The 21,805-nt window shown below is 42.1% G+C and overlaps 1 protein-coding gene across 1 annotated transcript in view; it reads right to left on the bottom strand.

The window, feature by feature from the left end:
• Nucleotides 1-475: 475 nt before the first annotated feature.
• LOC149285323 (ubiquitin carboxyl-terminal hydrolase 25-like) overlaps nt 476-21,805 on the bottom strand; it is a gene marked incomplete at its 3' end in the record, with an annotated part of 90,398 nt that continues 69,068 nt past the window's right edge. Inside the window, exons 5-16 of the mRNA XM_089495539.1 lie at nt 17,879-17,908; nt 13,891-13,968; nt 11,788-11,932; nt 10,932-11,055; nt 10,361-10,523; nt 5,962-6,048; nt 5,682-5,819; nt 5,054-5,130; nt 2,932-3,005; nt 1,341-1,489; nt 959-1,086; nt 476-571 (exon numbers count right to left, since the gene is read on the bottom strand). Coding sequence (XP_089351665.1) covers nt 476-571; nt 959-1,086; nt 1,341-1,489; nt 2,932-3,005; nt 5,054-5,130; nt 5,682-5,819; nt 5,962-6,048; nt 10,361-10,523; nt 10,932-11,055; nt 11,788-11,932; nt 13,891-13,968; nt 17,879-17,908 — 1,289 coding nt within the window. The remainder of the gene's footprint in view (nt 572-958; nt 1,087-1,340; nt 1,490-2,931; nt 3,006-5,053; nt 5,131-5,681; nt 5,820-5,961; nt 6,049-10,360; nt 10,524-10,931; nt 11,056-11,787; nt 11,933-13,890; nt 13,969-17,878; nt 17,909-21,805) is intronic.

Below are 21,805 nucleotides of genomic sequence, written 5' to 3'. Positions count from 1 at the left end.
CGGCAAACCCTCCGCCATGACCGGAAGAAACCGCGTGAAAGTCATGCATCCAGCAATCACGGGGCAGGTACAGGAAAACGCGTGAAATATTAAACGGTGGAGACGGTGATGTGTATGAAGCACGCGTGATTAATGTGTAGAATTCAGCAACTGACATCATTGTCATCAGCTGCGACAAAAGGGGGCAAAACTCGGCCTCCTCCTCTTACAAACACCGTCAGGACCAGCTTCTACCCACGGGACGTAAAAACGATCTAACGGAGGGGTAGCCAAACAGGTCTCGTGGACCATAAAGCGTACACATTGCTGATCTGAATCTGTAAACAGCATTCCGCAGGCTTATTTTCTGTACAGCGATGTGAAACGCAGGCTGCGGGAAAGTCATCTCATTCTCTTACCGGACACGTGGGTTCAAAGAGTTGCGAGAAGCAAAATTAGCCAAACACCAAAATAGAGATTTATTTTTTTTCCGTACCGTTCCAGCCGCTGCTGTAACACAGTGAGGTGCTCCTTCAGTCTCTTGATTTCATCGCGTTTGAGCCGGGTGATCTCCCTGTTTTTGTGCATGTATCTATCAGTACAAGAGAGATCGCGTCATCCGTCTGAAAGAACACTTCAGAATCTGCGGCGAGTTCACGGTTCTAACGTCATTAACTCTAAACCGGGAATTTATGCGTTTACGTACAATCTTATGGCTCTTGGAGAGTCTACATCCACATGACGGAGAGTTATCACAGGTTGAGAAATCAAAGGAAATATCTTCTAGGCAATAATTAAAAGCAGTAAAAAAAAAAGCTATTTATTAGAATGTAGCTTTAAAAACCTAATAGAAAACTACTTCTAGAAAAATGTCATCAGATTGTTCAAAGGTTACAGGTCACCAAAGCAGTCCCCAAATCCAAACGCAATACAGATTATTATATTCTTCTGGACAGTGTATATGTCCATATACAATTACCTGTCCATATACAAACAGGCCGGGAACTCCAATTTATTGTGGATTTTCTCTGGCCTTCCCAGAGCCTGATTAAACTCAAACCGGGACAGCTCAAACGTCAACACCGGAGGGAGCTCCGTGAACCAATGCTGCATGCAGACGGAGAAGAAGCATTAATAATTATCACTATTTCAAATAATCCACAATTTGATTGCGCTGATCTTACACGCCGCAAGGCAATTTTGTACACAGATACATTTTTTATGAGCCATGAATGGCCTGTGCAGTTCAGTTGGAGAACCTGTAAAGCAAATACTAAGAGTTGTATTTTGCGGCTTTGTTGAGGTGAGTCTAGCGGTCAATTATATTCATTTGGAGACCTAGAAAGATTCAGTTTTCTCACCTCTTGTCCTGATTTGCCCGAGTTCTCCGAGTGTAACGACTCGATCTCGCCTTCAATCATGGCGGCTTCCAGGCACTCGTGGAGATCCTTAAAGCCGTTAACCTGAAGAGGGTACTGTCCGAACATCTCTGTATTCTCAAATTTCTTTCCTTAGCAAGAAACGGTTATGTCAGACGTGTAAAGAAGGCTATACAACAAAGGCAACAGCTATACATTCTAGTACGGTCAGCACAAACACAATCTACGGTTTCCATATTCAGAATGCCGTAATCCGAGCTCAGAGAACAGAATGTAGCGTGGACTTCTGAGAGCTATTAATGTTTAAATTAAGGACACTCATTAATTGCAGGATACCCGTAACTCTGGCAAGCTGCAGTCAGCAGCAAACTATAAAACGTGCTACTCGGCCCATTACTATTACAGTATAACCCAGGCACCGGGAACATGTTAGCCGGACGTTTTAACCCCTTTGGAGTAAAGCCCTCCTTGTAAATTTCCATCTCTCTGCAGGGTTGGTTCGCACAGGTAGTCGAGAGGAAGACCTGCACCTGATCTTCATTCAGAATGACCCATTCATGAATCCTGAGTCGCGACAGACACCCACAACCTTTAAATACGCCACAATAAAAGACTGCTAATGGACAAGGTGTTGCCGTTTTTCATGTAAATGTCTCTACAGGCTCCAGCTTGCCATCGGCAGCCATATCTCTCGGCCCGCGACAGGCCTCGCCACGCTCCGAGGTTATGGAAGGACATGTCACTGGATCTCGCGCACAGCGTTCCCTTTAACCGAGGATACATTTAATCATCACACTCTCTAACATCACCCGCCACAGCAGGTAAACGTACTTATCCATTGAGTACCCATTAGCGCCATCCCATCGCAGGCTGAACTAAAGCTATTGCAAAATGTTGGCTCCTTCAAAACAATCTCTCCGTTATAGAAAACTGGCACGACTGGCTGTAAAACTGGTTTGTTATATTTAACAGACCAAATATTAGATACTGTATTAAAACATGACATGATATACTTTTTTACTTTAAAGGACAACATCTTGGAACGTTAGGGCCCTATTTAACTGCACAGATTTTAGTATATTGCTGTAAATACATAATACTAGTTGAACTCTATTGTCTATGGAAGAAAATAAAAATTATCAGTTAAAACTTTAGGCTACGGAACAGAAGCATGTATGGTTGCACACTAGAATGCGAGGCACACTTATTTATTATAAAATAGTTTTCTGTGAAGCCGTCACTACACATAATGGGTCCTGAGAACCTCTACCTCCTGCCCAACCGTCCATGAGTGGAGGTTTTAGGAGAGGTCTACAATATCAGATGACCTCCACCTTCTGCCGTTATTGCCCCATGTTTAAGATGGCCCTGCGGTAAATCACTGCCTTTCTTCCCCAGCTCACCGAGCACCAAGAAAGACGTCTACCCCATGAATTTGGAAGACATTCCCAATAATGTAACTGTGCATGTGTGTTACCAAAAGCTGGGTTTTTTTACAGTAAGATTCAGTAAGTACTTGCAGGGTACATGCATTTTCCTTTTAAAGGGAATAAACCTAAAAGTAAAGACTAACCTTCATGCACCCCAACTGCCAAGAATCGCCCATAAAACAATTCCACCATAGGGTTCTTGGGCTTCTCTCCATCTCTGAAACAAAAGAACACAAACATTTTAATTCACATTAGCAAACCTCACTGATATATCCGTGTATGTTTTTTTGCATGTATGCTTCTTATTACAGGGTCAACACAGTTTATTTTTATTTGACGGTTTATTAAACTGGTCGGCCCATTGTCTAATCAAACCCCTCATACAAGATCCCACCAGGGGTGTCACATTCCAAGCCTTTAGGGCCACAAACAAAGCAGGAATGTTGGATTTCCCAACTTGGGCACAAGCAATCCAATCAACACCCATTGTACAGCGCTACAAAATTTGATGGCGCTATATAAAACAATAAAACAGCACAACCGGAAGGTATTAAGCAACTTGTGTCCAAGGAAAAACATCCAAAATTCAACAGCTTTGGGCAGAACATCTCTTGGGTGACGTCAAAGACAGCTGTGGGCTAAATGGTTTAGTGTATGGCAACAAGTTTTACGTAAGTTTTTATAGCTCATTTTTTTCTTAAGATGTAATGCCATGCGTGGCACGTCGGCAGAACTAATGTTACATGCCCAGGTTGGCAGATTGTCGATCCTCTTGGCATGTCACAAAGTTCAGATTTAAGCAATTTTTTCTCTTTTAGCCCTTTATTCCTTGAGAGCCCCCGTTCCATAGACTGCCAATATATATTGACCAAAGAACCCTGAAAGCTTTCCTATAACTTTAAATCAAGGCGGCTTCAGCACTTTAAACTATTCAGATTTGGAATTAATAGGCGAATACAAAACAGAAAGCTTTCTAGCCCACACAAAGTCTGCGTCAATAGTTCTTGAACAACCTTCTTTATGCACAGGAGACTAAATGCTTTGGCGTGTTATTGCCGCTCCGTTCTATTCTTGCCTCAAGTGTTACGCGGATGTCACTTAGCTTTTCAGTTGTCGCGGCTCGGGGTCTGCGCCGTGGATCCCCGCTGAATGACTAAACAGCGAACGAGCTAATTACGGAAACCGAGGAGAACGGCTGCGATGCCACCTCCACCCGCGGGGCAAATAACGCAAAGCGAGTCTCTCTTTATCGTCATGTCGCGCTGCTCGCCAGTGTTGGCTTTTAGTCTTTTTCTTTTAAAGGTCTGGGTACACAGGTGACAGTGTGCTCTCACGACACGGAATAACATGATCACAGGGCACATGTGAAACTTGGTTCCTGGCTCTACGGTGCCTCAAATGAACACGCGTGTTGTGCATCATCACGTGCTAGGTGATCCCTCAGTACTCACTGAGAAGATTAAGTCCTTTCAGAGGACCAACATACCGTAAGAGGCAGAGCAACAAAAGCTTTCAGGAACTCCGAGGTCCCTTCATCAGACGGAATGTAAAACGTATGAGTCTTGGCTACATGTATCGTTGGGTAAGGCAGTGTAGGCTCAAGCCCAACATCTGCTTAGTGAAGAGGTCCCAACTAAAGACCCAATTTCATCCATTTTCTTATAGAAATGAGATCAGAGCCATGTGTAACTTCTCAGGGACTGTCGGAGGAATATTCATACAACAGTACGACTCCAAACAGAGGAACACAGATATACTAGAGAGAAACCAGGCTTTGGCAGTGTGTCCCACCCTGGCTCCTTATCGTACTGCCTTATGGTAAACAATAGAACACCCTGGTCTCCATCACCCAGCCAGACCCTGTGACTAACGAAAGCCTATGGAGGAAAGAATTTCATGGGGCAAGCAGGAATTCTTTAGCATTGCCGTACAGAATCAGCTCAGTGTATTCCTTGAGCAGGGAATGATGATGATTATTTACGATGGAAGCTTCCGGGTCTGTCAATAAAGTTCCTGTATACAGCCCTGCATGTAACGCTCAAAGGAAAAATCCGAAATAAATGCGACTTCTCCTTTAAAAATAAAAAAAGGCATTTGAATAAAAGGATAATAAATATTTGCACATGTGAGACTATTAAATACCACAGCAGGATTAAATATGCATTTGACTATTACTTGGAGGTCACGGTCCACCTGCAGATAAATTCAGTAAACACAAGTTGAGCCCAAAGTCGGAACTCTTCACACAAACGTCTGTGTTCTTACCTCTCCTCTTCCGCCTTATTCTGGAAAGCATCTTCCAACCAATCTAACAGTTTGTGGGTGAATTCGCTCACATCTTGCTGGCAGAAGGAAGGATTTGGAGGAGGAAAAAAAAACAAAACAGCTGTTACTTTTCCTAGTCAAATGACACGGACGATTACATTTTTATTTCTATAGAACCGACTTACCCAAGTGGAAATGTCCCTTTCTCATCTTGAATTTTAAAGTTCTGTACATTCATTTATAGTACGGAGACTTACTGATTAAAGTAGTCGATAGGTATAGCATCACAATACTTTATTAAAGCTAGTTCTTGTTTTTAGTCTGTAAAAGGGTTTTGGAATATTTAAGCTTAAAATAATGTGTTATATCATATAAAATGTGGTGGAATAAGTTTTCATGAAGTAACAGACCCACTTTAGCCGTTTTAGTGACTATTTTTGCCATTAGGTTACTTCTTCCTTAGTGGCGGAAGTTGATTAGCACAGACCGCGTTAGAGACGGGGTTCAGGACAGGAGAAGTTACGAGTTTCCCCAAATCTCTAAGACATGACACTGACGAGACGGCCCAGCTTTACGGCACTGAACAAACCCGACGCATCCGCTCCGAACATCCGCTGAGCCAACCTACCTGCTGGGAATCATTGGACTTAAAAGCATCTTTAAGGATCTCCACGGCCCGTGACGGGTCCACGTATTTCCGTTTGGAACTGACCAGGAGTGAAAAAAGGTACCGCAGCTCACGCATAAAAGGCATATTCCTATGTTCCTAAAAGAAAAGATACATATGCAGTTACTGGTGACATATACAGTAATCGACATAACTTAATAGAACAGCCGGTCATCTTTCATAAAACATCAACCTTAAAGAAACACTTCAGCCATCATATTAATTCCGCCTATTTTCTAACCTTTTGATTTCGAGGCACATCCTGAGCAGTCACGGGCGGGATGAAGTTCAACACCAGCCTGCGGAACTCCAACAGATTGAACAAAGACTAGATGGGAAAAAGAACGACAACTTTACCTTAAAATGAGTACTCGGGTCATTCTAACCAACCTCCTCAATTGGTCGACAGGTCTAAGCTTACGGCATTATTATTATTATTCCCACTGTACAGCGCTGCAGAATAGGATGGCGCTATATAAAACAATAATTATTCTTATTAATGTACGCAAAACATCAGATGTTCCTATCCGCGTGATGTCTTAAATCAGTACCGGCAGCTATTTCATGTAATCAGCGCAATAAAGGTCTTTGAACATTCATGTTTCTTATACATATGTACATTTAGTAGTATGCAGTACTATATACACTACCGTTCAAAATGTTCTATTCTCATGGAAAACAAGGCAATGTCTGGCCGTGTAACATAATAGCAAAAGGGCTTTCTAATAACGAATTAACCTTTTTTCTACTATTAAGAAACGACATTTCTGAGTGACCCCAAACTTTTTGGTGGTGTATATATATATATATATATATATATATATATATATATATATATATTGAACTGCTGTATGTGTGTCCAATCCTTTTCACTCAAAAGCAGTAGGGTTTGCTTTCTGGATGGCTACCAATGTGTGCAAACGCGTATACAGGGGAACTGCTGCTTCACTGATCCCAGGACGAGCCACCAATATCATGAGCAGCATTTTTAAGTGAAATACATATCAGACTGTCTAAAAGTAGAAACAGCACATAGTCACCGTCGCCTGACAAAAACTGGACATACTGTCCCTGTAAGGTGTGGGGTAGAGATCTGGGATTCAATACAGCAGAAACCTTGGGATTCCATGAAGCCTAAGTCTTGCTTATTGCATATATATCGAGAGAAGCGGTCACAATACGAGAAACGTATTCCATGCCATATAAATACAGTACAGACATTACAGTAATACCGCACAATGGATTGCAAGCTGTCAAGACTAGCGTCTTTACTTATCATATATATCACCCTCTATAGATATGAATACAGTACAAATATCGTATACAGCAATACCACAAATATTACCCTCAATATATATATACACACATACAGTAAATACTGTATGGATATAATAGCACAGGATAAATATGGCCTGTTCCATAGTAAACACAGTTGCCGTGATCTTAACACACCGTGTTGGAAATCGGAGCGGCGTACTTTATAGCCATCTGGCTAATTCATTGGTAGGTGATTTTAATGTATTTCTAAAATATATATATATATATATAGATTTTTTTTTTTTTTTTTAATTTCCAGTTGCCACATAAGCCACAAACAGAGGACCGGACTTGTCTGTCGCCAGCACTTATTGATTCAGCAGAGGCACACGGAGCTAAAGCTCTGATAAACCGACACGCCGTGATGAGGACAGCGGCTCTTACGGATTAAGCCGACTCGTTGGCTTAGAGGAGATGCGTTGGGCCGAAAGCATCTCCTGCATATAATTTATTTATTGCAGGTAAAGTACTCACAGAGTGCTGTATAGGGCATTATTTTGTCCCTCTTAAAGTGAGGCAGCATCTCTAATGAGGGCATCCATAATCGGGGTAATAATTACTTTTGTCTTTATTCAAAGGGGGCTTCCTACTAACGTCCGGACGTTCGGCAGGGGTGAAGGTAAGTACACTCCCGCTGGCACAGCAAGTTTAACAGAAGTTCTATGACAAGCAGATCAGACGTATCAGAACGGGGCCGTTCAAATGCTTCTCTCACAACGTGATGACTGAGAACTCCACAGATTTAATAACACAACGCGATGACTTCTTAAGTGTGACTCAGAGTATAAGAATCGACCGGCACCGCGACGCACTCCATCAAAACACCCGACGGTCTCGTATTAACTTTAAGTTGTTTCAAGAGGCCCTCTGGGCTCTCATCTCCAACAAGTAGCATGTCGCCCGCGTCACTTCACACAGAATTTATAATCACAACTGTATTAACTCCAGAACCTTTCCTTCGGGCTTATTTAAAACCATGTAACCATTATTAACAATAATGTATCATATAAACCCGAAGTTCAAAAGCTCAAGCTTCTTGTTATATCAGCAGTGCTGAGTAAAGGGGATAACATGGGGGACATAGCCAACACTCGCCTTCCTTCCTCCTGTTTTGTAGAAGGATAATCATTTTGACGATAGAGCCCAGGCCTTGGCTAGATGTTGCTTGTGTTAAGGACAAGCCTTCCCTTCCCATCGCTCCTTTTTCCTAACCCTGCCAGTTTCCACCACAGGGGAAGGACAGCGTTACCGAGATACATCGTCGCGTGAAATGTTACTGGGATGACGGCTCACGCTGGCATACGATATATATAGAATAATGACATAAATATACCGGTAACGTTAACGCATCAACAGGGTTAGGAGGATGCCAACCAGTCGCGAGATGCTCGATTTGGTGAAAGTAACAGGTTTAGTTAACGGGTACGTGACCTTTAAATGGCCAGTTATGTTTCGCTCGATGGTGGTAGAATGTTTCAAATGTAATGTTAGACTAAACAACACAAGCATATAAATTAGCCACTGAAAGTAAACACGCTTTTTCCCAACAGCTGACAGCGGTGTCAACGATCCACCATCTGTTACAATCCATTTAAGGGTCGAGACCAGCTTTGATTTCAACAGAGTAAACCGATTTATCGTAAACAAATTAAAATAATATTTCTAAATAAACAGTAACGAGCCCAGGGCATCACCGTCTTTATTTATCTCGGTTCAGAAGAGGGTTCGTATGCTTGAGTTTCAGTAAACATCGCTTTCACGTACCATTACGCTAAGGGCTGATTTTTAATTAGGATTTTCGGAAACCCATTGCAGTAAAAAGGAGCAAAATTACACACAAAGAAATGACTTTACAAAGTGGAAAGAAGAGCAGAGGATTAATCCGAATTGAGGCTTTTGTCACATTTATCAATTAGAAGACAGACTTATCTTCGTATTCTTAACTGGGGACCAATTGTGTTGGGATCTAGGAATAAGAATACCCCACTTGGGGCATCGGTGGGCTTTCTAATGGAATAACCGGACAATTTTGGTAAATATTTTGGAGTAAATTGTTCCTCCACCAGAGCGCGCATTGTCTGCCCTCTTCTAACCTGCTACGTGTATACAGAAATCACGCCATGTTTTCTTATAAGCTTAACGTGTACCACGCGGAAAGGAAGCGGCTACTTAATAAAAAGACATTTATGAGATCCTACGGTAGAGAGGACAGAACATAAGAGGTCTCATATGGATACACACGCACGGTGCCTTTGGTAAACATAAAATGGACCGTCTCTGCTGCTCTGCAGGAATCAGGGGATTAGGTTTCCCACATGGTGCAGTCAACATGAGATGACGGTTTACTGGATTACTACACACACCGGCTATTTAAACAGTCTTGTGACTCATCTTGTTGATTATTCACTAGACCTAAAAAAGAAAACTGAAAACGTTGCTCAGCACGAAGATCATCATCACACATCCACATCCACTAACAAAGCAAAACCCGCGTGAACGTTTCAAGATGGCAGGATGGGGGCAGGATGTTTCAGCGAGAAGCAGTCTATTCTATACAACACCCTTAAAGTTCTAGAATGCCTTGTAATACATGTATATTAACAGGACGGCACGTCTTTCAAATGATATGATCAAATTCAAGGCTATTATTAGCACTTACTGCTCTTCCGTTTACGTCCAAGAACTTTTTACATTTGAGACGCCATTGCTGCTTTCTCCCAAATATCAGCAACCGGCCACGTTTTCAAAGTCTCAGCCCTCTGTCAGCATGCACAGCATCTGACCGCCGGCTATCCCAATTGAGGGGACGCTTGCCGAGACTTAGAGTGATTGGGAATATCCCGGGAAATTTCAATACTGTTGGCAGCTATAGCATAAAAACTTTGACAACAGATAAGAACCATTTGGCCCGTCTAGTCAGCCTGTTTTTCCTGATGTAAAGACTGGAACCTTAATCAGTTTATGGTCTCGTCTTAGATTTATGCCCATCCCATGTATTTTTAAATAACCTCACTGTTACCTCTTCTGCTGGGCAGCTGTACATCCATGTACAGAATAAGCTATCTTTGTAAGTGAAACACTTCTTACTGAATCAATGGCATCGGTAAAGTAAATGCACCTAAAGAATATCCATGAAGATCCCTGTAACGGGTGGTAATCCTGAGTATTTCATCCAATGTTAATGTCAAAGCATGACACGATGCTGCAGTTTACATCGCTGCATGCAGACGTTACAATGAAAATAAAGAGGTTCTGATGGCGTATTCACAAACAGCTTTCTAATCCATCCGACTAAAACAAGTCTAATGCATCACTGAACTCACCTGGATGACAGCGCTGAACCAACACGTGTTTCCAACATTCTTTAACCCAACGGGACAGTTTTCCTGCCGCTTTCTGTCATAGGGGTTCGGGGAGTCGCTCCATACTTCTGTATGTGTCCGCTTCAGACTCGCTTTGTTCTCGGCTATGCTGGCTTCCAGAACCCTGGAGTACAGACAGAATACACAATGCTTAAGTTAAACATTACAGAAAAGTTGTCGGTATGCGCTCAAGGTAAAAATTGGTACAGCCCCTGAAAGATCACAGAACATTAAAAAAATCTTACAGCGAAATGCACAATGCATTACTAATTAAAACTATGCAAATAAATGAACTTATTCAGTTATATAAACAAAGTCACATAAAAAGTGTTGGCAATGCTGTGCCCATTAGTCAAGCCCCTAATCTCACCCCTCAACCCTAATACAAGCGTCCCTCTCTGGTCATCATTTCCCTACAACTTTCCATCCACGTGGCAAGAAACTTTTACAAATTAATAGAAATTAAAAAAAACTTTCAACAAAAGCACCATTTACCTATTAGAACCTAACAGAAGATAACCTAGAACCTGACCTGCTGATGGCTTGTTCCTCGTCTGTAATTCCCGTCTCCCTGAAGGTCCTATTGGACTCCTCTAGACTCAATGCAATCGCTCTCTGGAGGTCATCCTTATCATCTCCGGTCAAGTCAATAACATCTAAAAACAAAGGTTTGCTTCAATAACAAAGAACAAGGCATGGCTTCCAGTAAACATATCTCTAGCTCTTTGCCATGATAATCTGGACAACCATAAAACATTCCTACCACCGACCGATAAAAAAAGAAAAATCATACTAATTGGGACAATTCCACCACTGGAAATGCTGTGTCAAATTAACCCGGTCATAGGTAAATTTCCTTAATAACAAAGCATGCCACGTCTATCATGGCCTTCAACTCAGAAATCTAAGTCAGAGCATCAAGAAGGAACATCTCACAATTAGAAAGAAGAACGTGCAGCATCTACCAGGGGTCAGGAGCACGGCCCACGTGACCTGGAGAGTTCCCAGGTACGGTTATGTGATGCATTAATTGTCACGTCCTGTTTATCCGTTGTATAGTGCTGAAGGAGATGATGATGCTATATAAATAATCTGCTTTAATAACAAAACTTCCCCAGCTGGACCTATTCTTCTCTCTTCACATGGACCTTCAATGAGTTTAGTTTGTGGGCCATTAAATATTTTTGAGATTTTATCAATTAAAGCAGAGTGTTTTATCACCATTTACTTATCTTCAAACTAGGCCTTGACAGAGAGTTAAACCGGAACCTGCGGGGGTTAGGAAAGTAGTTCTTGGGCGTGCAATCTGTAAAAATATTACACTCCGAGTAGGGAAGGAACAATAAATGACATTTTCACCAAAGGCCACTGTGCTGGGAAACACCTACTGGTATCGGCCTGGCTGCCCACGCTGATGTATCTGTCATTGTTGGGGAGCGCGGTCTGATAGTACGTCGCCTCTTCCGGTTGAGGAAGCTTGGCATTCTTTGCAGTGAGGAACGCGACTGCTAGCTCCAGATTTCCATTACTGTCCTTTAAAATATAATTAGGAACAACGTCATTCACTGAATAAAAAGACAAAAATAAGAGCAAAAAAAAAAAAAAAAAAAAAAAAAAAAAAAAGCAGAGGAAGGCAGAAACCCACACATTTTATTTCTAATTTAAATTCCACCTGCGGTAGAGATCATGTCTGGACGGGTTTCAAGATTGAAAGATAACATCTAGCTGCCTGCAATGGAACAATCTATTCAGCCAGATGCCAGTCTATGCGCCCAGGGGAGGGATGGCGTCATTTCACCCAAAGGGCTCGCCCAAGCTAGAGACCTTTAGCCATCCAACACATTTGGCTGGTAATGGTAAGGCTAACAATGCTCACACGATCCTGTCCAATACATTCTTGCCCAAGTCGACTGCATGTATGATGATACGGCGAAGATGATCCTTTTTACATCCCACTGGTATTTGCCCCAATGTACCCCAGGAGTTCTCCTACTGCAGTGTAATTAACTCTCCCGTCTGCAGGGTTTTGAACACCGGTAATCACAACGCAAATCATCTTGAAAATCAGTTTGTGGCCTACCATGGCTGGCGGTTCCTTCATGACAGGACCCTGAAACTTCCCCATGGGGGGTTTGTTACTCTCCACACACAATCACACAGCAGAACCATTCGGTCCGCCTACTCTGCCCATTTTTCCTGATATAAAGACACAAACCTTAATGAGTACCTGGTCTAGTCTTAGATTCAGGATAGTCATGTGCCTATCCCCATGCATGTTTTAATGCCCTCGTAGTATTAGCCCCTACCACTTCTCCTGGGAGGCCGTTTAACTCATCTACCATCCTTTCACTAAAACATCCCTGTTTTACAGGTAGAAGAAAGAAAGCAGGTACAAGGAAAAAAGTTGCCGACAGTGGGTCGGATGATGCACAACAGATCAAAAGGGGTAACAACTTGGGTAAGGAACATACACAGGGGGCAAAAGCAGAAGTCCATTACATTACTGAATTTAACGCAAGCAACACTTTTTATCCTTTGTACATTGACAGGTCTGTATTCTGTAGAGCATTATTATGCCAACACTAACATTTTTCCAGAAAGCAGGTACATATTATACACAAGTACAAAAAGACATGACTTGTATAAAAAGTTTGAGCTAATTCAAATCAGCAGCCCTCAACCGCGAACGATATATATTTACCGTATTTGCAAATAGGGTATTTAAAGCCTTTGATAAGGTGCTGTCCACTCCCGAAAACATTTGGGAGGATCTCACAGGTATCCTCCTGCATATTCTCTCTTTGGGTGAATATTTCCCGTTGAGCGGGTTTATACACAGATATATGCATTTATATCAATGTAAATATATCTCTGTGTATTTCTGTCAATGCTAATATTTGGAACATTTTATGAAAAGGCAGATCTGTATATATATCGATCTATGGCACACTGTTTTAACTGTTTCTGGATTTTCCTTCTCTGTAAGCTGTCCTGACATCCCTGGCATTCGATAAGCACACGGCTATCCTGAATCTAAGATGAGAAAAGGACTGATCGAGGTCTTTAAAGCTGGGGGGAAAACGACAGACTAGTTGGGCCGAATGGTTCTTATCTGCCGTCAGATTCTATATAGTCTATATTTCTATGATTATGTTAAACCATTTGTTGTCTATCATCTGGAAGTTGCTTCCTCATTCTCCTAGACTCTTCCTCTCTTACTCTAACTTTAAAAACTAACTAAAAGCTCATCTATTTAAAGAAGCACAAAGAATGCAAGATCTAAAGCGCAGGGCCCTCTTCCCCTTCTGTACCGTTACCTCTTGTGTCAATCTTGTCCATTTTAACGTTATTGTTAATTTTCACTCTGCCCCTATTACAATACTACTATAGAATCTTCTGGAGAATTAAAAATAAAATGTAATATCAAGCTACCTAACCCACCGATGACTTCACACCCAACAAATAACCAAGCCAAATAATCCAAGCCTTACCTTCAGGGCTTGCTGCAGAACTTGCAGGTCATTAATGCCGGTGATCTCCCTTAGCTGGTTCAAAGAGGTCTGCTGGTGCTACAAGACAAAAAAACAACAAAAGTTGCAATAAAAAGAATAATTTATTTTAATTCCTAAATATTGTATAGATTGAGATGAGCAGTCAAGGCTTTCCAGGGAACAGCAGATCAATATGGAAGCCAAGCCTTTGGCCGCATTCCGTCTCCTAACTAAAAAGAAGTTGGTGCGACCGTTTCATTTAATGACTTCGCATTGCTGATCGTTAAGATGCTTGAGACGGAACGGTCACAGCTTTTCACTGGTCTTACACTTATAAAAACTACATATCGCAGGGCTATAAATTATAGAATACACATTACATTAGATCTTCTTGATGCAAGGACAAATCCAATTGCATTTTGAAGTCAAGAAAGAACGCTTCCCCCTAAGTGGCAAAATTAAAAACAGGTTTTTTTGCCCTCTTTCGGAACAAAAGCAGGAAGGATATGTAGAAAGGTTGAACTTGATGGACTAAGAAATATTTAATTTAGGTTGAAATAAGACCTGTTTATTTTGGGTCTGTATAACCTTGTATAACAGTAGCAGAGAAGACAATGGGGAAGCATAAATCCTCCGGATCCAGAAAACAGACGGTTAAGATGGTGGGTAGTTGGTTTATTTTGCTCATTATTAATCTTTTAACCCAATTACAGGTTTAACATACAGAAATGTATGATCTGGGGGGGAAACGACAACTTTGTCTTAATATAGGTTTGAAAAGCAGCAGTATTGATTTGGCCGGCACATACATTACATTTATTTCACATTCCGCAGCGTATAACTTGTTTAACTACACACACACAATAGGAAGAAATTAGTACAGAGGTTCGTTCTTATAATTTAATAAGGTTTTGTGCGCAACGTGTGTTGGCACAGTACAAATTATGAATTTAATCCCATTGTACAGCGCTATATAAAACAATAAATAATAATAATCATAATAAACATTGTCCAAACAAGCGTGGAACTAAATCTTGCAGAACCGCATTTGTTTTTAGACATAACTTTCATTTTCGTTTCCCGAAACTAGTCTCCGTGGCATGTTTAGGTTATTCTTTCGGTACTCAACGATTCAGGTTATTATTTCGTTGCCTTGCGACATACAAACACAAAGCGAGGAAGAGCTCTCTGACTTGAGCTACAGGCACGCAGGGAACGTACTATTGTAGATACACATGTATGTTTGTGTGTAATGCACACTGCCGTGCAAAGGTTACAGGTCACTTAGCTATTTTCATTGAAAGAAAGGAAATTTCTAGCCCGCTACCGTAACTGCAAATCTAATGATCGATTAGCCCACGGCGCAACAAACCCTGGGCCCAGGCTTTCGCAGTTTTGCCATCATGAATCCTCCTGAAGCTCCCAGCGGGTCACGTAACACACAGTAGAGGACTGCATTGGGACGCGGGTCCCGCGGGCGCGGGCGGTCAGGCACTGTACCTGCGGGTCCCGGTAATCCCGCAAGGCTGTCTTCTCGCTGCTCCATAACAGTGTCTCCTATCTTGCTCCGCCCAGGAACAAGGCGGGGTCACGTGATGTGACGTCACTTCCTGTGACTCCGCCTTTTCCTGGGCGGAGCAAGAGAAGAGACGCTGTGAGGGTACAACTTGCGGGACTGCGTGGGAAATCAGGTAAGGAGGCGGGCGTGATTGGCCACAGTGTCAGTCAGTGTGTATATGCAGTGTATGTATACTGTAGTGTCAGAGTCAGTGTATATGCGTGTAAATGAATAGTGCTGAAGTCAGATTGTGTGTGTGCCCGTGTGTAAGAGTGTGGTGCTAGCTTGTTTGGGTTTGTTAATGTTACAGTATGGCTTTAGTATGAGTGTGTATGTCAGCATCTAATGGTAGAAACTTAAACTTGAATTAGCGAACACAACGTGCCATTGGAACACAGGAGTGATGGGAGTGATAAAGGAGTGATGGGAGTGATAAAGGAGTGATGGGAGTGATAAAGGAGTGATGGGAGTGATAAAGGGCCTCTGTATGCCTATGAAAAGATTCCATTAAAAATCACGACAACTAAGAGAGCAAGAAGAGTCAAGACTTAAGAAGGCAAGCAGCATAAAAATGGACTGATGAGCAAACACCAGGTGGAGGGAGACCAAATGCTACAAGGGATCAAATACAGACATTAAATTAATACAACAGAACACTGAACTGAACCATGTGAAGTCATGTATTCCAGCCTCTGACAGCGACCCCTTCTTCTTAGGACAGCCGACTATTCACACACATACACACACTCTTACACTACAGATTCCCAAAGACATCCCATTATTAACCAAACGCGTAAGGTGGAAAATTGCTTTACATTTAAGCCAAAAACCCTTGAACAATTGCACAGAAGAACCACATAGAACTGAATGTAATAATTCTAATAGTTGGGATATATTGCTACCGATATGCATCACAGAAACACAGAAAGACCTAGAATTTGACAGCAGATAAGAACCATTCAGCCCATCTTGTTTGCCCGTTCAGATCCTGATGTAAGGACTCAGAGGTCTCGCTTTGGATCCAGGACAGCCACGTGCCCATCCGATGAATTAAATTAAATTATCACGCTGTATTAACCATTACCATTGTTTCGAAAGGAGGCTAAATGTTAGAACAAGAGCTCATAGTCTAAACCTGGAGGTTAGAGGCTAAGGAAGTATTACTTTACCGAGAGGGTGGTAGATAAGTGGAACAGTCACCCCATTTGGAGTGGTAGAGGCTAATACAGGGATGGGATTCAAATATGAATCTAAGACAAGCTCAAGGACCGATTAAGGTCTTAGTCTTGCACAAAGAAACACAAGCAGCCTGGATGGGGCGAATGGGTCTTATCTGTCGTCAAATTCTATGTTTCTGCTAGGAGGCAGTTCCACTTACCTACCACTCTCTCAGTAAAGCACAAAAACAGCCATATGCATAGCTGAAAGATGTGAAAAGAAATTCTCCATACGCTACTATTCAACACAAAGTTATCATAACGACTACCCTAATGTGTTTTGTTTACTGGCCGTTTAAGCCTGAAACGAGCTGCGACACACGTGTATCGTGTGCTTCCAAGTGCTTGTCGTCTCGTGACTCTATGGTACGCACGCTGAGATGCCTCGAATTCTTGGCTCTTACACGCACAATAACGGTTTTTCGAACACCGGTTCCTTCCAATGAAGATAAAACCAAAAATCAAGAGCCTTTGGTAATTAGAAGGAAGAGAAAGGTGGAAGTGAAACCAAATGGGCCAACGTCTGTTAGATGCCCTTCATCAAGTACAGATTCCGAGCCGTTTTCATCACCTTCTAATCACAGATGGCTTTGTATTGCTAGCAAATGCTTAAAATGTGATTCCCCCCCCCCAAACGAATGTAATTAAAATATACATATATATATGTATTTAAATATAGATCTATACATTGCGCATGCCAATTAGGTATCAATGAGGTCACAGAGATACGTTCTATGTATGTGGTGGCACGGGAGCTTCAGGATCATTACACTTTTTTATAGATTCACATTTGCTAGAAGAAAGTATATAGAATGACATAGTATTTGACATGAACCGCGATATATAGATTATTGCAGCCCTAAGGGACGCTTCCAGTCATGATGCGCACTTTCATGCGTCTGACAGTCGAGTGTCAACGCCAACGCGCAGCATCTCCTCTCACCCACCCAGATATTTGCATTGCAGGAGTTGCGTGTGTCGGAGCACATCTCTGGTACAGTGCAGCACACGCGTGTATGCTCGCCTCAGTCTGCTCCGGCACCGGCTTGCACATGAGTTTGGGGGTTTCAACATGTCAACATCAATGCACTGCAGCTTCTCCTAAAGGGAAGTGCATGTCTTTTCTTTCAGATGAGGAACGCATAATAACATTAACATACATTCTTTGTTGGTGGAGATGCATGGGACATTGGACTATCCCTCTAGTCTAGACCTTCTCTTTATTACTGCTTTTTAGAAGATGCTACAGATTTAAAGCTTTTAAATGGGTGGCCAATCAGGAAGGAGATTTGTGCCACTTATCCATGCCAAGACGCAACTCTAATTTTAGGGAAGGAAACACTCCAAGGAACTTGCCCAACATCAGGACTTCATCCTTTGGCCCCAACCATACTCCTTGATAAGATGTTAGAGAGCTCTCATACCCATCCAATCTGCATGGACCATGCACTACATTGGGGGTCTACTTAATACAAGAGAGCTTTTGTTTCAATTCCCTGACTTCACTATACGTTATAAATGATCGACCCCAGTGAGCTTCTGCTGCAGAACAAGCTTTGCTGGCCCTGTATTATGTATAGTGAAATCAGAGAGATGTTTACTTACACATTAAATTATGCCCCATACAGGGCAGACTCAGCCCATCTTGCCTTAGAAATCTGCCAGTGTTGGGCCTTCATAATGGAAAATGAAGTGAGGGACTTGAAACCACAACTCTCCCTTTAGTGAATAAAGCCTTTTGAGAAGGACTTTACATACGCTGCCTCTCAGTCAGGATCCTGCTGCCAGAAGAAGCACCTGCTGCCTCCATCATTTGTGTAAACGAAGTGGCCAATTCTTTAGGCTTGTTCTGCACATATCTATAGTGTATTGCCTCGGTGTGATGAAACCACAAACACGTTACCGAGAACAATGAGCATTGACCTGCGCCGTTAGGAAACGGTTACACGCAATCTAAACTTAGCCTGGGAAGTCTTACTGGACAGTAAATAGCAAATCGCAAAGAACACACCGCTTTCTTTAAAGGTCATTCGGGGGTATACAAAAAATAAAACGGATCGTTATGAATAATTCACATGGCTGCGTTTATAGCGATTACTGTAACATTCGTGTAAAATGCTCTTAAAATTACCTGGGAAGGTAGATTAAATATTAAAAGACAGGCATAAAATACCATGAGGTTATATGTAAGATTCTCCTGCTACTCAGCAGGCATAATACACTCATTTTCTAAAAACAACAAAAATACGGGCAATTTTATGACCAAATGACCCCCTAAAGTCTCAGAGTGTTGGAACAGAGGTCCTCCTTCTACTTTTCTATCAACCAAGCATTATCCTTATTCTTCCAAAACCAGAAAGCCTCCCAACTAGACAAGGAAAGGCGCTCTATTTAACGCAATCAAATATCCCAGATCATCAGCTCTCTACAACATTCAACTCTCTCGACATAAAACATTCCCACGTAATGAACGTGAAAAGAAAACACTTAAGATCAGCGGAGAGCTCTACAGACTGAAGAGACCCCAACGTCTGCAGGTCTATCAGTGAAAGACACAAGAAGCCGCCGTTTGTCGAGACAGCCTTAGTTATATTGCCACAGAATGACAGCACACTCCCAAGTGCCCTGGAGTACCATTCTCCTCACATGTGACTTCTCAAACATTTCTTAATTTCCAAGATTCAATTTCGCTTCCAAAATATTTCAGGGTTTAAGGCTCTGCGCCAAATCCTATGTGCATCGCCCGACCCGTCTTGGGATCCCATGACTGCCACCTGTTCTCCCATACTTTACATTATAGGATTTCAGGGCCATGTCTTCTGTGGCCGGTGCCAAGCGGCTAATAAATTTGTTGTTGGTTAACATTTTAACATCAAGGATGCCTCCTCCTCCTCCTCCTGTTAAGAATGGAAGATTTTTGGTTTTTTTTGCAAAGTGGAAAAAAAAAAATAATAAAAATAAAAGTTCTAGATGTGGAACCTTCTCCATGTCAAGGAGCTCTCCTGCGGATTGTGCCGCGCCAAATAATTTCAACCATGCTTACATTATACATGGGCCCCAAGTGCGAAAATAGAATTTGATGGCAGATAAGAACTATTCAGCCCACCTAGTCTGCCCATTTTTCATGATGCAAAAACTCAGACCTTCATCAGTCCTTGGTCTTGTCCTAGATTCTAGAGCTATATTCATGTTTAAACCCCTTACTGCATCTGCCTCCACCAATTCTGCTAGGAGGCTGCTCCCCTTATCTACCACCCTCTCAAACACAATCCAACCTCTGACAATCTAAAGCCATCTCTAGTTAATGTGGGAAAGATAAAACGTACAGCATTAACCGGGAGGAAGAGTTAATAGGGAACAGCAAGAAGGTCATTAAAACATTTAAGTCACTAACAGGTTTCCGTCAACTCTGCCAAGACCCTTTCAGTTGGCCCTCATCGACTGCCTACGTTGTTGAGCGAGTTCCCCGATGACCGCAGCTGCCAGGGAAAAGCACTCGGGGTTTGTAAGCGTGCCCCCTCAGCTTGCGCATGTGCCATTCTAATAGCCCAGATTTATTTACCCAGCTCACAGGAACGCTGACAGAATCCGCGAAAGACCCAAAAACAAAAAGGTAGTCGACGTACAGTATTCCAAGTGCTGAGTATATTTCACGGGAGGACAGCGTCTAAGACCAGAGGGTCAGACACGAAGATGTCATACAAAGAACTTTTACTTTACTGAGAGGGTGGTAGATAATTGGAACAGCCTCCCAGTAAAGAGGTTAATACAATAAGGGAATTTAATGTGATTATCCGGAACATAAGACCACCAACATCAATGGTTGAACTTGAACCCAACTTAGTAAGCCACCAAAGAGCAAAGGGTTTGAGGTCCCTACCACAGGACACAATGGGCAGAATACACGGACCGAAGAGTTCTTATGAGCTGCCGAGTTTCTACACGATGTACGGACTCCACATTCCGGTGATATAGAAACACTATACTTTACTGGCCGTTTCAAATTCCGATGATGACGTTACCAAGTTCCAAATAGCTAATTATGAACTGTACTTGTAATGTGTTATTGGCGATACGTGGCCAGAAAAAGGTTAATAAATACAAATACAGAGAACAAATAAAGTATTCCTGCCAAGGAACCGCCTAACAGGCTCCGTTCTCGAAACAGAAAGTTCATTTAAAAGCTATTTGGAAAGCGCCTGGGATGTTTCGGCCCTCCCTGCGTTACATGGAAGACGTAAATATTTCTACAGGAAAATAAGGGACAACAGAAGTCCCACCGCTCCGGATTTACAATCGTGATGGAATATCATCTGGGGTCGATTTCCTGCGGCAGAAATTACATTTTTGGGGGGTCAACGACAAAAAAATGAAAAAAAAATAAATATATAAAACATGTGCGCAAGTAGTAGTAATTGTTTCTTTTGAATAAAAAACATTAAAAAAGCACCACCTCCCACGGTAGCTTCAATCAGCAGCAAAGGCTTAACAGGGACGCTTCATTTCGCAAGAACTAGAAATGTTCCACAGCGAACAGGCGCCGCTCGCCCCGTGTGTATCACCGAGTTCACTGACAGCGATACGGCGCATGTTTGGGAAATGCGCTTAAATGCTTTCCTTGTACAGCGCAACTAAAAAAAAAATACCATAGCTGAGAAGTCCCCTTGATTCTGCAAACTTCCAGCACTGGCTCTGCGAGTGTTTTGGGGGTTCTATTGAGACCCCCTTTCTGCATGCGCAAGCATGGAAAGCAATCCCATTGATTTTAGTGTCCGTGCTTTCCCTCGTACTTGTGGCCCCAAGTAGAGAAAAAGCAGCTTGAAATGTCGGTACAAAGTCCTTTTGTGTGCCTTCATTGTCCCTTAAAGTCACTAGTTACAGTATTACTCATACGGTTAGTGGGACAATCAGCATTTGGAACGCATACCGTTTTGATGTTAAATGGACTATTATAGAAATACGGCTTTATGACAAGCAGCAATGGTTTTAATTACTTCAATTCAGTGAAAAAAAAAACTAGTCTCACCATTCACCAGCAGTGTTAAAAATGCAAATCAAAGATTGAAAAAGATTACACTCCGGGGTAAATGTAAAGTGTCTTGTTATTGCAATATAAATTATTTATACACAACACGGAACA

The sequence above is a fragment of the Sceloporus occidentalis genome, unplaced genomic scaffold (assembly GCF_023333645.1).
Source record: "Sceloporus occidentalis isolate IW3139 unplaced genomic scaffold, rSceOcc1.0.p SCAF_81, whole genome shotgun sequence".
In the NCBI taxonomy this organism is placed as follows: Eukaryota; Metazoa; Chordata; class Lepidosauria; order Squamata; family Phrynosomatidae; genus Sceloporus; species Sceloporus occidentalis.
This window is presented reverse-complemented; position numbering and strand designations above follow the sequence as displayed.